The 12,503-nt window shown below is 42.2% G+C and overlaps 1 protein-coding gene across 5 annotated transcripts in view; it reads left to right on the top strand.

The window, feature by feature from the left end:
* DOT1L (DOT1 like histone lysine methyltransferase) overlaps positions 1-12,503 on the top strand; it is a 74,321-nt gene that overhangs the window by 25,789 nt on the left and 36,029 nt on the right. For all 5 annotated transcript variants that reach the window (XR_014319100.1, XM_082779932.1, XM_082779930.1 and 2 more), the window contains exons 6-8: positions 536-630; positions 3,214-3,276; positions 11,138-11,193. Coding sequence is in view for 4 of the 5 variants with exons in the window: in XM_082779932.1 (XP_082636058.1) it covers positions 536-630; positions 3,214-3,276; positions 11,138-11,193 (214 nt within the window). In the remaining variant the exon portion in view is untranslated. The remainder of the gene's footprint in view (positions 1-535; positions 631-3,213; positions 3,277-11,137; positions 11,194-12,503) is intronic.

Here is a 12,503-nt window from a genome sequence, read left to right as displayed (position 1 = left end):
GTAGATTCAATTATAAAGTTTGTGGACAAAAATTGTAAATCCAGCTATTCATAAGCCTGTGTGAAATTCTAGAAGTGAGCCTCTATATTTAATAGAAGAAGCCATCAGTGTTTATCAGTATAAGCAAGACTGTAAATGTTGTCTTACACTATTATAAAAGTGCTAAAGGTACTGAAGAATGTAAATGTCAAAACTGTAATGCCAGTTTTTCTTTTTTTTTTCTATAAGTTCTAAAAGTTAAATTGCAGCACACACTTTCTAGCCAAGATGTAAATTCCTTTTACTGAAAAGTGGGTTCTCAGTACATAACATGTCTTGTAGGAAAATGGGACTTAATTTCAGTAATGTACATTGGTTTGAGTCTGCTTTAAATTTGAGGAATAGATGCTGGGAGCTGAGGCTGTACTCTGAAGCCTTGTCCAATAGAATGCCTGCATTTTTCAACTTGTCCTTTGCTCTAAAAGCCCTTATTGTCTCCCTTTGCAGTGGTTTTCTACTGAAACATATTCTCAGGTTTGTTTTTTCTCTTCTGCAGGTGTGGGTCAGGTGGTGCTTCAAGTAGCTGCAGCCACAAACTGCAAACATCACTATGGTGTGGAGAAAGCTGATATTCCAGCCAAATATGCTGAGGTGAGTTGCTTGAAGTGAGTTGCACGTATGTGTCTTTGTGAAGGCTACCTTACTAGTTCAGAATTACTGCTAACTGCTGGGAGTTCACAGGAAGAAAAAGCAGAGCGTCAGTCCTAGATGCTCTTGCTTCTCAGGTCATGAAGACCTGGAGCACAGTGTGCTTGGGGAAAGAGGAGTGGGCATGGTCATTTCCTAGCAGTGCTTGCTGAGTGCACAGGAGGAGTATTAGCATGTTCTTGAAGTGATTTCAGGACCAGGAGATGAAGCTGTTTAATAGTAATGGCGCAGGACCAATTCACAAGGAAATGTGGTGTAGGCTTCACCGAAGCACCCGCAGTCCTCTGTAAGAAATGGCTTTAACACAAGGCTTTCAGAAACAATATCGTTAAGCAAATCTGGGAATGAATTGAGTGAACAAATGATCCTTAAAGTTTTTAAAAGCTATCTTTCTGCTTATGTCAGTGCTGTCCCTTTCTGGTATTGCACAGATGAAGTTCAGCTTGGTTATTGAACTGTTGTAGGCTAACTGATGAGGCTTGTGTTGGGTGTCTGGATAATAACCGCTTTGTAGGCACCCAGATGAAGTCTTACAAGAAGACGGTAATATTTAGTCAGGCAGGCAGTTTTCTTTACGCTTCTTTAATTCTGTGCCAATGGGGATGCACAAAGGTAATCAATTCCAAGGCAGACCTGGAAGCCAAATGAGCTACAAGCAAACAATAAAGTTTAGTCATGCCTTACCATAAGAAGTTTATTTTCTTCAGTAGACTCAACAGCAACTTAAGCCCTCCATGTTGTTAAAAATAAGCTGGCTGAGTCTTTACAAGCTAGAAAATTATACCTTATGAAGGGAAAAAAAAAAATCCTTGATCTATGTTTTCACTGGTGAGCACAAAAACGTATAAACAGCAGTGAAGAGGATCAAACAATGATCTAAAAATCCATTTTGCTTCCCCTGCTATGACCCAATGGAAATCTCCAACTGGAGTACTCCTTACAGTTCTTCTGCACAAGCCTCTGGTTACTTACAGAAAGTAATTTGCAAGGCCTGAAGTCCTATCTGTGTTTAATAGTAAGCTTAGTTTAAAGGTGAGTGTTACAGAGGGAAAGTCAAATTCTCATTTGCACTTATACCCCTTCATATCGCTGTGCAAACATAAGGCCTTAGTGACAGTGGTTAGCGCACAAAAAAAAACACCAACACAAATTAAATATTAGTATTAACTAGTGGCTTACCTTCTCTTTCAGAAGTGCACCAGTATTTCATATTTTGCTGGATGAACAAAATGTACAGCATTAATCTTCTGGTTACAGGTGATGACCTGTCAGATTTAGCAACTAAAGAACTGCTGCCTGCGTGCAGCTAATCTGCCTTGTGCTGTGTCTAGTGGACCAGTCTTTCCAGCTCTGACAAACATTTGTGAAAGAGATTGAATTAAGTTTCTAGTTAAGATTGGCTGTGGCAACACATCTCTGGCTGCTATAATAATGACTGCAGATGGCTTTGAAAAGCTTCAGCGAAAGAGGAAGTGTCTTATGGGTTTGCTTTAGTGAAGTTTTAATTGAAAAGAAAGTTCATAATAAGTTCATACAGTGTATGAAAAATTATTGTGAGTTGCCCTATTAAGCTTTGGGGTGCTTTTGAAGCAAAGAATTTTAAAATGTGTCTGTTACACACACTGGACATTGACCCGCTGATAGAGGTCTCCACAGCTCTGAGAACTCCTGTTCACTCCTCTTTTTATCTCCTTTCAATGCTACCTCCAAATTTGGGCCTTTCATTTGTGGAGTTAAATTCCTGAAAGTACATGAGATTTGCTGAGTCTTGCAAGACACGGGAATGTCATTTTTAAATGTATTGTCTAGGTTTAGCTGGATCCTCACTGCCACTATAAAGAAGTCACCTGTGCTGCTTTTTGTCAGCTTACACGGTGGGGACAAGGTTTTGTACACATGGAGATGTTTATTTGTAAGGCACCGTGCCATCTTGATGGTGCCAATGGAAAACCAGCGCCAGCTCTCCGGCTGGGCAGTGTAGCCTTCCATCCTCTGCAACTCTAATCTGTTTACATGTAGCTGGAAGCACTCCTTGTTGTTCTGGCAAGTGCAGCTCTCCTTCTATTTGCTGGTGCAGTTGCCCTGCGTGCCACTTTCTGCTTCCTCATTCACCCCAGCAGACCTATCTTTATCCCATTTGCTCCCTTGCTATCTGTGCTTAGACGGATGTGCATTCACTGCCTCCTCTGTGTGGGATTACGTGCCACCACACAGTAGCTACTTAAGGTTGTGCCATTTTTGGTGGTGAGCAGTGTCAACTCAGATTGCCTTGCTTAAAATGTGTAATGCTGCTGAAAAGGGTGGGGAAAAGAAGAAAATGGCAGCTTGGACTTGACACTGTTGCCAATATTTTTCTTATGGAAAAGAAACTGCAATAAATATCTGTCTGTCTATCCTTTGAGTATTAATGGAAAAAAAAAAAGGCGAAGGGGTTAGTGAGCACTGTCAGAGCTGCATCTCTGTTTGCTGCAATGAAACATAATGAGATGTCCTAATTGTTGGCTTTGTTTTTCCTCCCTCTTCTAGACGATGGACAGAGAGTTCAGAAAGTGGATGAAATGGTATGGGAAAAAACATGCAGAATACACAGTGAGTGAAATTCAACTGAAAAACTTTGTGCTTCATGCTGATGTATGGAATTTACAAAGTCCTCTGCAGCCCTTCATCAGCCAAGCAGCAGTATGAGTCAGGTCTGCTCCCTGGCTTTTGTCTTGGTCCTGAGGACAGTGTTCTCTGAGACATCCTCCCAGGACCCTCTCTCTGTCTCACTTGTCATTTGGTATGGTGTTACTGGGAGTACTTTCAGGGCTTTCCATAAGTTCTTGGAAGATTTATTCTTTCAAAACTTTGTTGTTCATGATGTGAGGCTGCCATGTGTCTTCTCTGTATTAAAACCTTTTACTTTTTTTTCCTCCTTTTTTTTTTTTTTTCTCCCTAATGATGTGGGTCTTCTTCTGGGTAGACTGTTGGAAATGTCATCCCCCTGCTTGGGTTTCTGGAATCTTCTGCAAGGAACAAAAGCTGAAGCTTTGGTTCATAGGCAGGTGAAGATGTGGTCAGCTGGGACAGGAGATGGAGGGGGTGGCAGGAGGTTAAAATTCTGGATATCAGCAGAAAACTCCATGCCCAACTAACAGGGCAGATGATTTGTAGCTGGAGATAGGGGGTGAGTTTGTGGTCTTAGGAACGATGGCAAGCGGTCAGCTCTGACTTGGAAAGGATTGGGATGAGGTGCTTTGAGGGTGGAAATAGAGCAGGAGTAAACTGGTCATCATATCTGTCTATCTTGGGCTGGGGACAAATGCTGTAACAGCTTTCCACTTCCTCTGAATAATACTTAATCATTGTGGATGTGTTTTTCACTCTGGAATTACACTTATAAGCTTGTGTAGAACCATACACTGTTTTGTGCTGTTCCTTCCCTTTTTCCTTTTCTCTCTCTTCCTGTCATTAAAAAATTGCTCTCTAGCCAATCACTTGCCTGTGAGGACATGTACATAGTCATAGTGCAATAGTGACCAACTAGGAGTTCTGAAAATACTTGTGTATATGCTTCTCCTGCTGCTTCCCTATGTTCAGGAAAAAGGTTGGATGGATCAGGGCTGTTCCCTCATCACTCAGAGACATTGGGGCACTCCTTCCTGCTCAGAAGTTGCTGCTAGCAATGTGTACTGCAGTTGAGGTGCATTCCCGTGTTTGAGAAACAGCTTCTCCATTTTCCTTTGTGCAGAGCCATTATTGCTGTGTATTCCGGTAATGGAACGGTTTCAACCACATGACTTTCAGAGCTCCAGCAGTGTGTGATCAAGTGGCAGGTTGTTGATGAGTGAGCCTTTATTTCACAGTCTTCTGTGGCTCTGCTGGGATCGTGAGCCCTTTTTAAAGGGCTTGTCGTGTGATGAAGGATGCTGCAACCCTCCCCTTGGGAAAGAGGCTGGTGAAGGTGACAGTGCCATCTGCCTCAGTGAGCTTTCTTCCAGAAATGCCTTCACTGTGTAGCATGAGCTTCTTCAGAAGGATGCTGGGCTTGCTGTGGGACTAGTTTGTAGCAGGATTGATATCAGGCTGCTAACTCTTTCCTGCTGTGGAAACACAGTGAATGCTTTACTTTTCATGAAGTGGCCATATGGCATTTTTCCATTGTGTCACCCAGCTGGCATTACATGAAAGGAACTGTTACTGAAGACACTCTGCTTATGAGCTGTGTAATTTAAAGAATAGGAGAAGAACTTGGACTAAAATATTGAAAGCATATTGATTGCCTTAGGCAGCAAGCATTTCCATATTGTGCATTCCAAGTGACAGAATCTGGTACTATATGGAAACAAAGCCATTTATTTTTTGTTAGGTTCTTTGACTCTTATAACTCTTTTCTGAAAAATGTTTAGAATAAAATTTCTCTTTCCAGAAAAGCAGACTGCATACTCAAAGTGTTGGATTCTTGCAGCACTTTCTGACTTAATGAAGTTTGGTTTCCTATCACTTTGTCATAGTGATGCTTAAAGACAGATTTTGTCAAACATCTCAGGTTTACGTTTGCGTTTTCTTGCCAAACAGTATGTTTTTTTGATCAGTTCTTAGGCAGCATCTTCTTTAGGAGACTATTATTAAACAAAGAACAAACTTGTGTCATAATGCAGATAAAAGACAATAGGAGGTGTGGAATTAGAAGCCGGGTATCTTGATTTTTCCAGAAAGCAACTTCATCTGCTAAATGTTTAGTGGCGTCCCAAAATTCCAAATGTAGGAGACAGAATAAACACAGATTGAAATAGTCTGTGATCAGCAACGTTTAACTCATTTAACTTGTGGATTCTACTCTAGTGTTTTAGGTAGTCATAAACATATATATATATATATATATATATATATATATATATATATATATATATATATATATATATATATATAAAAGAGAGAGAGAGGAATACAGCTTGGAGGAGGAAAGCTTGGCAGAAGTTCAATGGGAAGAAGCCTCAGATCCCACCTGCTGCTTTGTCTGAATAATGTGGATGGTGATTTTGACTTCATGCATGTAACAGCTGTCTTGCTGTAAAAGTAAAAATTGTGGTACATAAGGTAGCAATAAATCCTGGACTTGGGCCTATAGCTTTTTTTTTTTTTTTAACAGCCAAAAGTCTAGATTATTTTAGGTTTCTAATGCAAATAGATTTTTTATTTCTCTCTGAAAAGTGATCTGTTGATTGTCTTCAACAAGAAGACAACAAGTGTTGTCTTCTAACTAACATTGTTTTGGTGAGGCTATGGTTTGTTGCCCTTTATCAGATCTACAACCATTGCATTCGCTTCCTTGTTTTCCCTCCTGGAATATGCTTGTTTGGAATTTGAGTTTGGACACGTGAAGTCTGATGTGCAAGATCCAGTGATGATATTTAAAATAAATCCTGATTGTCAGTCTATATCTCCATTGTGTTTTGTCCACAGTGGTAAACGTATGGTAGAAAAAAGTCTCTTCTGAGTCTTTCTACGTGCAATATGCAGATCTGTTGAGTTAAATAAATAAATAAATACGTTTTGCATCATCACTTTCAGATGATAATTGCATGTTAAACTTGGCTACTGCCAAAGTGTCCTGAGGCGCGTTGGCTCCTGCTGAGCTACAGCTGCTATTAATAGGTTATCACTGCAGCTTTAGAGTGTGAATATCCATTCTGGGCAGGAGGCATGGGGGAAAGATTGCTCATCATACATTGACTTGGGAAGTCTCCTGATCTCCAGTGTAGGTAATCATAGCTCATAATCCTGTTAGTAAATGGACTGAATTTCATTTTAAATGACAGGCTGTTCAGTCTCATTAACTAACTGGGGAAAAAATAATTGGAGTAACTTTCTGCTAGGATTCTTTCTTTCTTCATTCAGTGTAAATGTTTCAACTTGCTATAAATATTTGCATCCTTGTGCTATTGTTTAGTTTCAGTTGCTCCTCTGCTTTCCTGATGTCTGATTCTTGATCAGTTAGGAATAATATTCTTTGCTAGTCTCTTCTGTCATATTCGGAGGGAATTCGTACTTTCGTGCATTATGCTGGTGTCCCACTTCAATACATCTCACTGTGTTTCAACTCCCCTTATCTTCTCGTTTCTTTTCCCATGGTACTGAGAAGTTTCCAAGATTAGCTTCACCCCATTCTTTTCAAGAAAACTGTTGTGTGAAGGAAACCGGAGGTTTTTCAAAGGTCATTAGGCCTAGATAATTAGAGAGTCTGTCTTGGGGAATTTTTGCACATGTGCAGTCATCAAATTAAAAAACGGTAGTGCAATTAAGAGACAGATGGGTTTTCATGGTTTCTAACTGTAAATATCCTCACGTGGATCCAAAATCAGAGCCATCTCCAGCTATCTGGGGCACAATGCTGATTGCTGCGTAGCCAAGAGTGTTCTTCCCAGGGTACCCTTGAAGTAAGTCTTCAATCTGTGTCCTTTAGTGCCCGCTGCACTGCTTTGCTGCTTATCAGAGCAGCTCAGGGCAAGTGAAGCTGGTGGTAGCTGCAGTCACACAGTGGACTCATCCTTCTGCTGAAGACAAGGACTTGTTTTGGTTTTGTTTACCGTGGGTTGTTACAACAGATTGCCTTCCCTTGTTTCACAAGAGTTTGTGTTAGTAGAAGATCATCTACTACACTTCAAAATAAGCATAGAAAAACCTGCGTCAGCATTGCTAAAGCCTGGGATTTGGTTAGACTAGTACCTCTGAGACCATCTGAGAGAAAACCCCAGAAGCTCCTAATGCTGAAGATTCTCTGTGATTCAGCCCTGTGGATAAGAGTTAACGTTTGCTGTGTGAAAGTGAGTAGAAGCTTGGCATCAGCAGACCTGCAAACTTCTCTCTGGTTGCAAACTTCTCTCTGGTTGAGTTCAGGGTGCCCCGTCCTGCTTGGAAGTCTCTGTTCTGAGCAAAAGCAGAGTGATTTGTGCAGGAGTAGCATTGTCTCTTCTTGCCTGATACCAGCTGCTGGTTTCTGGGGATAAGTCACATCACCTGGACTTAAAAAATTCTGCTGCTTAGCAGTGAGTTGCAGCTAAGGAGAAGGCAAGATAACTGGTTGTCCCAGATGCTTCTGAATGCCCTATTTCAGTGGGAAACTTGATGTTTTGGTATTTGAAAAGCCCTCCAAACGTCCCCTGTGGCTTTGAAATGATGCCACATTTTGGAGGTTTGGATTCATGCCTCCAGTTATTTTTGAAAAGAACAGGAAACTAAAAATAACCATGTGTACTTTTCCAGGCAGAATTGACTGCTTTTTGTGAGCCAAGTGTTTGCACGGAGGCTGCTGGAATGAGGCGTTCTGTGTGTGAATTTATGGCTTTGTGTAGCCAGTCGGAGCGTTACCGGAGAGACTCCTGGCCTGGTGCTGGGTGAGAATGAAGCCCTCCTCCGTGGAAGAAGGGCTTGACCTCCATAAACTGCTGCTCTGCTACACGGAGAACACGAGCCCGCTGGAGCGTGCCTCCCGGCGCGCTGCCCTGCCAGTCATCTTTGAGTTACGGGAATCAGACACCGTTGAACGTCTTTCTGCAGTCTCTGTAGAGCAAATTTACCCATTTGAAAAACCTGAATATAAACCTGTTTCGGCTTCTAAATTTAGAAAGAATGCAGGCTGGCAGCTCTCTGAAGCGGATTTCAGTGAGCTAATTATCCTTTTAGATAAAGCACATCTCCTGCATTGTCTAATCAGATGAAAATATCTGCATTACAGATGGTCCCTTCCATTCATTATTCACTAAGGAGATTAAGTTTCTCAGAGAGAGGACGAACATGATGGGGGTGGGGACTTCGGTGCGAAGAGATTGAGTGCATCCCTGTTGCTGTCTGTGCTGTGTCACATGGATGTGCCAGCCAGCCTCTACAGGACCGTAATGGACCTGGCCATTCTTCTACCAGCGTAGCGAGTGCTGCGCTTGGTCAGGAGTGAGTTAGCTGAAATTTCCTTGCCAGTTCCTGTTTCACTCCTAAAATTTTTGTAAGCCGCAGAGTTGAAAGGGATTTTGGGGGGGAATTTTTGTTGGGTTTCCTATACCAGTTTATACTAAGGGGCTTGGTTTCTTCCTTTTAGGCCATCATTTGTTGATCATTGCCTCCCAAGGACAGTAGGTAAAGAAACTGGTTGTCAGGAGTACTGAGTCAGATAGCTCTTGTACTTTGTTTTGAATATAGTAGACCACTGACCCAGGAATCACTGTCTTGCTTCCAGAGGGGAAAAATAACCAATTTTCTCCCAACCACAATTGACCATCTGGTTATTTCTGTACTCCAGTATTTTTTCCTGGTGAGGTTTTTCCCTCAACTATTGGCTAAGTGTGAGCTAGGGTAGCATTACAATACAAAAATAGATGGGTTTAAACAGGGCTGTGGTTCATTTGAATTTTAACATCTCTGTATTTTGCAAAAGTGGAGGGGCAAAGCAGCTTCCAGATGTGTTCTATCAAGGTGAAGTGTGGAGATTTTGGTTACAACTGTTCCCTTCCAAACCATGTAGGTAAGAGAAATGTATAGTGTAATTGGATCCAAATAAAGTATTGCAACCACCTAGGTTAGATTTCAAGACCTTTATATGAAGCTTAGTATTTCAAAATAGTTTCGTGTTACTCTGGTTCTTTGTTCCCTTGCTAGACTGTGGCTTTATAATCGCACCTCGTTATTTCTAAAGTGCTTTTCTTTCTCCTCTTAGTGTGTGAAAATCTTGTGTAGACATTAGAAACTGACTGTTTCATGGAAGACAGCAATGTAGAAGCTGGCTTGTAAAAAAAAAAAAAAAAAAATTGTTAAAAAGTATAGTTACCTTGCATGTGGGTTTGCTACTGTCTTGGTTGCTCAACAAGGAAGTTATTTACTATGAGAACAGATAAGATTCTAAGACAATTATCCATTAAAAACAATCTAGAGATGGTGTTAATTTACGAGTAGGGCATAGGAGCCCCAGAAGTAATGTTTTGGTATATTAGGTGAGAAAAATAATACTCTTTAGAACTGTTCTGAGGTTGCAGTGAGTTTTTGCCTGAGATTTTGAAAAAGTCTAGCAGCACTTTACTTTTACTGCTTGTAGTAGGTTGGATCTCTGAGTTAAGTCTCCAGCATGTGCTTTGCTTTCACTGTAGTGGGGATAGTAGAAAATGTGTTTCCCCCTCAAGCAGATGTGATGATGCAGGTAGCCAGGTAGCAGGGAGCTCAGGCTCTTTGCAGAGTTCTTGATCTCTTCCCTAGAACCCTTGACGTGCACTTCTGTTGGCCCTCTGGTACAGTGTGTAGCAGCAGGGCACTGGGGCTTTTTTTCCCTCCTCTTTCCCTCTTGAGAAGCAGACCCAGTTCTGTTGGCAGTGATGGCTTTCTCCTTCACAGTGGGTCTGACAGGTTTGCCTCCATTTGTCATTGTTTCTGTGGCTCTGAGTCAGATTGCTCTGCTGGGGAGGGAAAGCAGTGGCAAAAGACAGCAGGCTCTGGCGCTTCATTCACCTGGGTCCCCTGGCTTAGCTGGCAAGGCTTGGAAGCAGCTCGAGTGAGCCTGCATTGCAGTGCAGGCACTTCTGTGTGAGATGCCAGATTTTATTCCAGTTTAGCGATAAGCAAAATGTTCACTTCTTTCCATACAAAGGAGTATGTGCAGAGAAATGATGCTAAGCAGTCACTGTCGTTGCTTTGGTGTTCGTGAGGTTGTAATACAAGCCATCGTCTTACTTGCCCCTTCAAAGTATGTCCCAGTCATTAATTATGTAGCTGCATATTACTTTCTCTCTCCCTCTTATCTTCCTCCCCCAACCTCCATTCTGCCTTACTCGTGGCACAGGAGAGCAGCTTGTCCCATCAGATTCCTCTTGTTTCAAAAGTATAACCACAAAAACGTTAACATGCAGAAAACCCACGTAGCTGTGGGTATTAACCTGGGACTTGATGTGGTTCCATCAGCGAGGTGTTGTGTACGTCACTGAAGTGATAACGATAGTTCTTTTCAAATACTGCCTTTACATTATCTGACTTCCAACTTGAATGTGTCGGAAGCATTTGAGGTGTATGCTGAGCACCCCTGATGAGCCAGGTGCTCACATGCCAGTTGCAGCAAGAGCCTGATGCTGCTGTCCGTGTTCCCGGCCTCGGCTTCGGGTTCATCTTGCTCCTGATCTGTGGGGATTGGAGATGGTGTTGGCTGGCCATTGCTAGCACGGGGCTTAGCTGCCTTCTCCATGTGAAGCATGGCGCTCGTGAGGCATCGCTGGTGCCTGGGGACCCTTCCCCAGTGGAGGGTGGGAGTGGAGAGCAGGCCATGGGAACTTTGTCCCCTGGCGCCTCCGCTGGGCTTCCTGAGGCCTTGCTTGCAGCAGTGCTGCTGGGCTAATGCAGTGTGCGTGCTTGGCCAAAAAGGGATGTGTAGCAGAAAGGAACAATGTTAACTCTCGTGTGTGTGGTTTTTGTGTTTCTGTCTTTTTTTTTTTTTAAGCTGGAAAGAGGTGACTTCCTCTCAGAAGAATGGAGAGAGAGAATTGCAAACACAAGGTACAGTACAGCAATTGAATGCTGCTTTATGAACTAAATATTTGGGAGTCTGGATAATGGAAATTGGGAGGCTGGCCAGCTTTTTATATAGAATTTCCATAGCAAATACCAAAAGCCTATCTGCCAACTCCTATACTGGCCTCTTTGGATACCGTTTTCTGACTTGAAGAATGGATTTAAATGTATGTCCCATGATATTACATACATGGGTGTATCCAAGATAAATTCTGGTTATACAGAGAAGAATAGACCCCTGCTTGTTTTGCGTACCCTTCAAGTTTGATTTTAGAATTCTGGCAAAATACTAGTTATTTTGGCTGTTGGTACACACAGCTAGGTTTACTTTCCATAAAAAAAAACAACAAAAGCCATGTGTGTCTGTTCCAGCTTAAATTGGGAATTCATTGAAGCTGATTGTCTTGAATATTTATTCCTGTGAAGATACATGTATGTATGGAGGGTTAAACTCCATAAAGTAAAGAAAAGGGAATTTTTAAAGGCTTTATATTCTTTTTCAACATTATGGACAGAAAGAAGTCTTGTTTTAACGTGACCTTCCAGGCCATCCTGTTATGTGGGGGTATGGAAGGCAGTTGTCAGCTCTCTGAAAGTCTTCAGGGTTGTGGCAATCTAGGGATTGCTTCCAAGACACTGCTTTAAGAGTGCTCCATCAAGAAGGCGTCTGCCAGACTGACTTTTGCATTATTATGTACCTCCATTAAACTTCTGGAGCTGCCTTTTAATTTGTGGACAGACTTTGTCCCAGCCTTGCAGCACAGTGTGGTTTTCCTTTGTTGTTCGCTACTCCAAATGCATGCTCCTCTGGTCTCTGTGCTACTTTCCCTGGAAAAAAAATAATCTTTTTTCCTTTATGTTTAGCTGAAGTGTAGGGAACTGCTAGTAGATGTTTATTTTGTCTGGTATGCAGCTAAATGTATGCATATTGATCCTCAGCCACGTTGCTGTCTGATACAGAAATTCAAGAAGTAGCTTTTTGCTCACAAACGTTAGGTGTTTGCATTTGTCCCGAGAGTGCCAACTGTTCAGCATCTGCTCTCTAGTGAGGCTGCAGACTGTCTGATGCATTCAGACTGGAGCCGTCCCATCTTGGTGAGCTGAGGACTGCCCTTCCCGTGAGCCAGTGGCTGGGCTCTGGAGGAAAGGATGCCCAGCTCCGCACTGCTGTGAGTGTTCAGTATTCCAGTAAATAACTGCTTGGGACTCAGCAGTGTGTGCTGAAAAGAGGGCTGAAATCAAGGTGGACTGGGGCCTCCTGTGGTTCTGTCATGTGAGCACACAACATCGTGCCA

The sequence above is a fragment of the Aythya marila genome (genome assembly GCF_965140915.1).
Source record: "Aythya marila genome assembly, chromosome: 27".
Taxonomy (NCBI): domain Eukaryota; kingdom Metazoa; phylum Chordata; class Aves; order Anseriformes; family Anatidae; genus Aythya; species Aythya marila.
The sequence above is the reverse complement of the archived record's forward strand: the minus strand, read 5'-3'. Positions and strand labels throughout refer to the sequence as shown.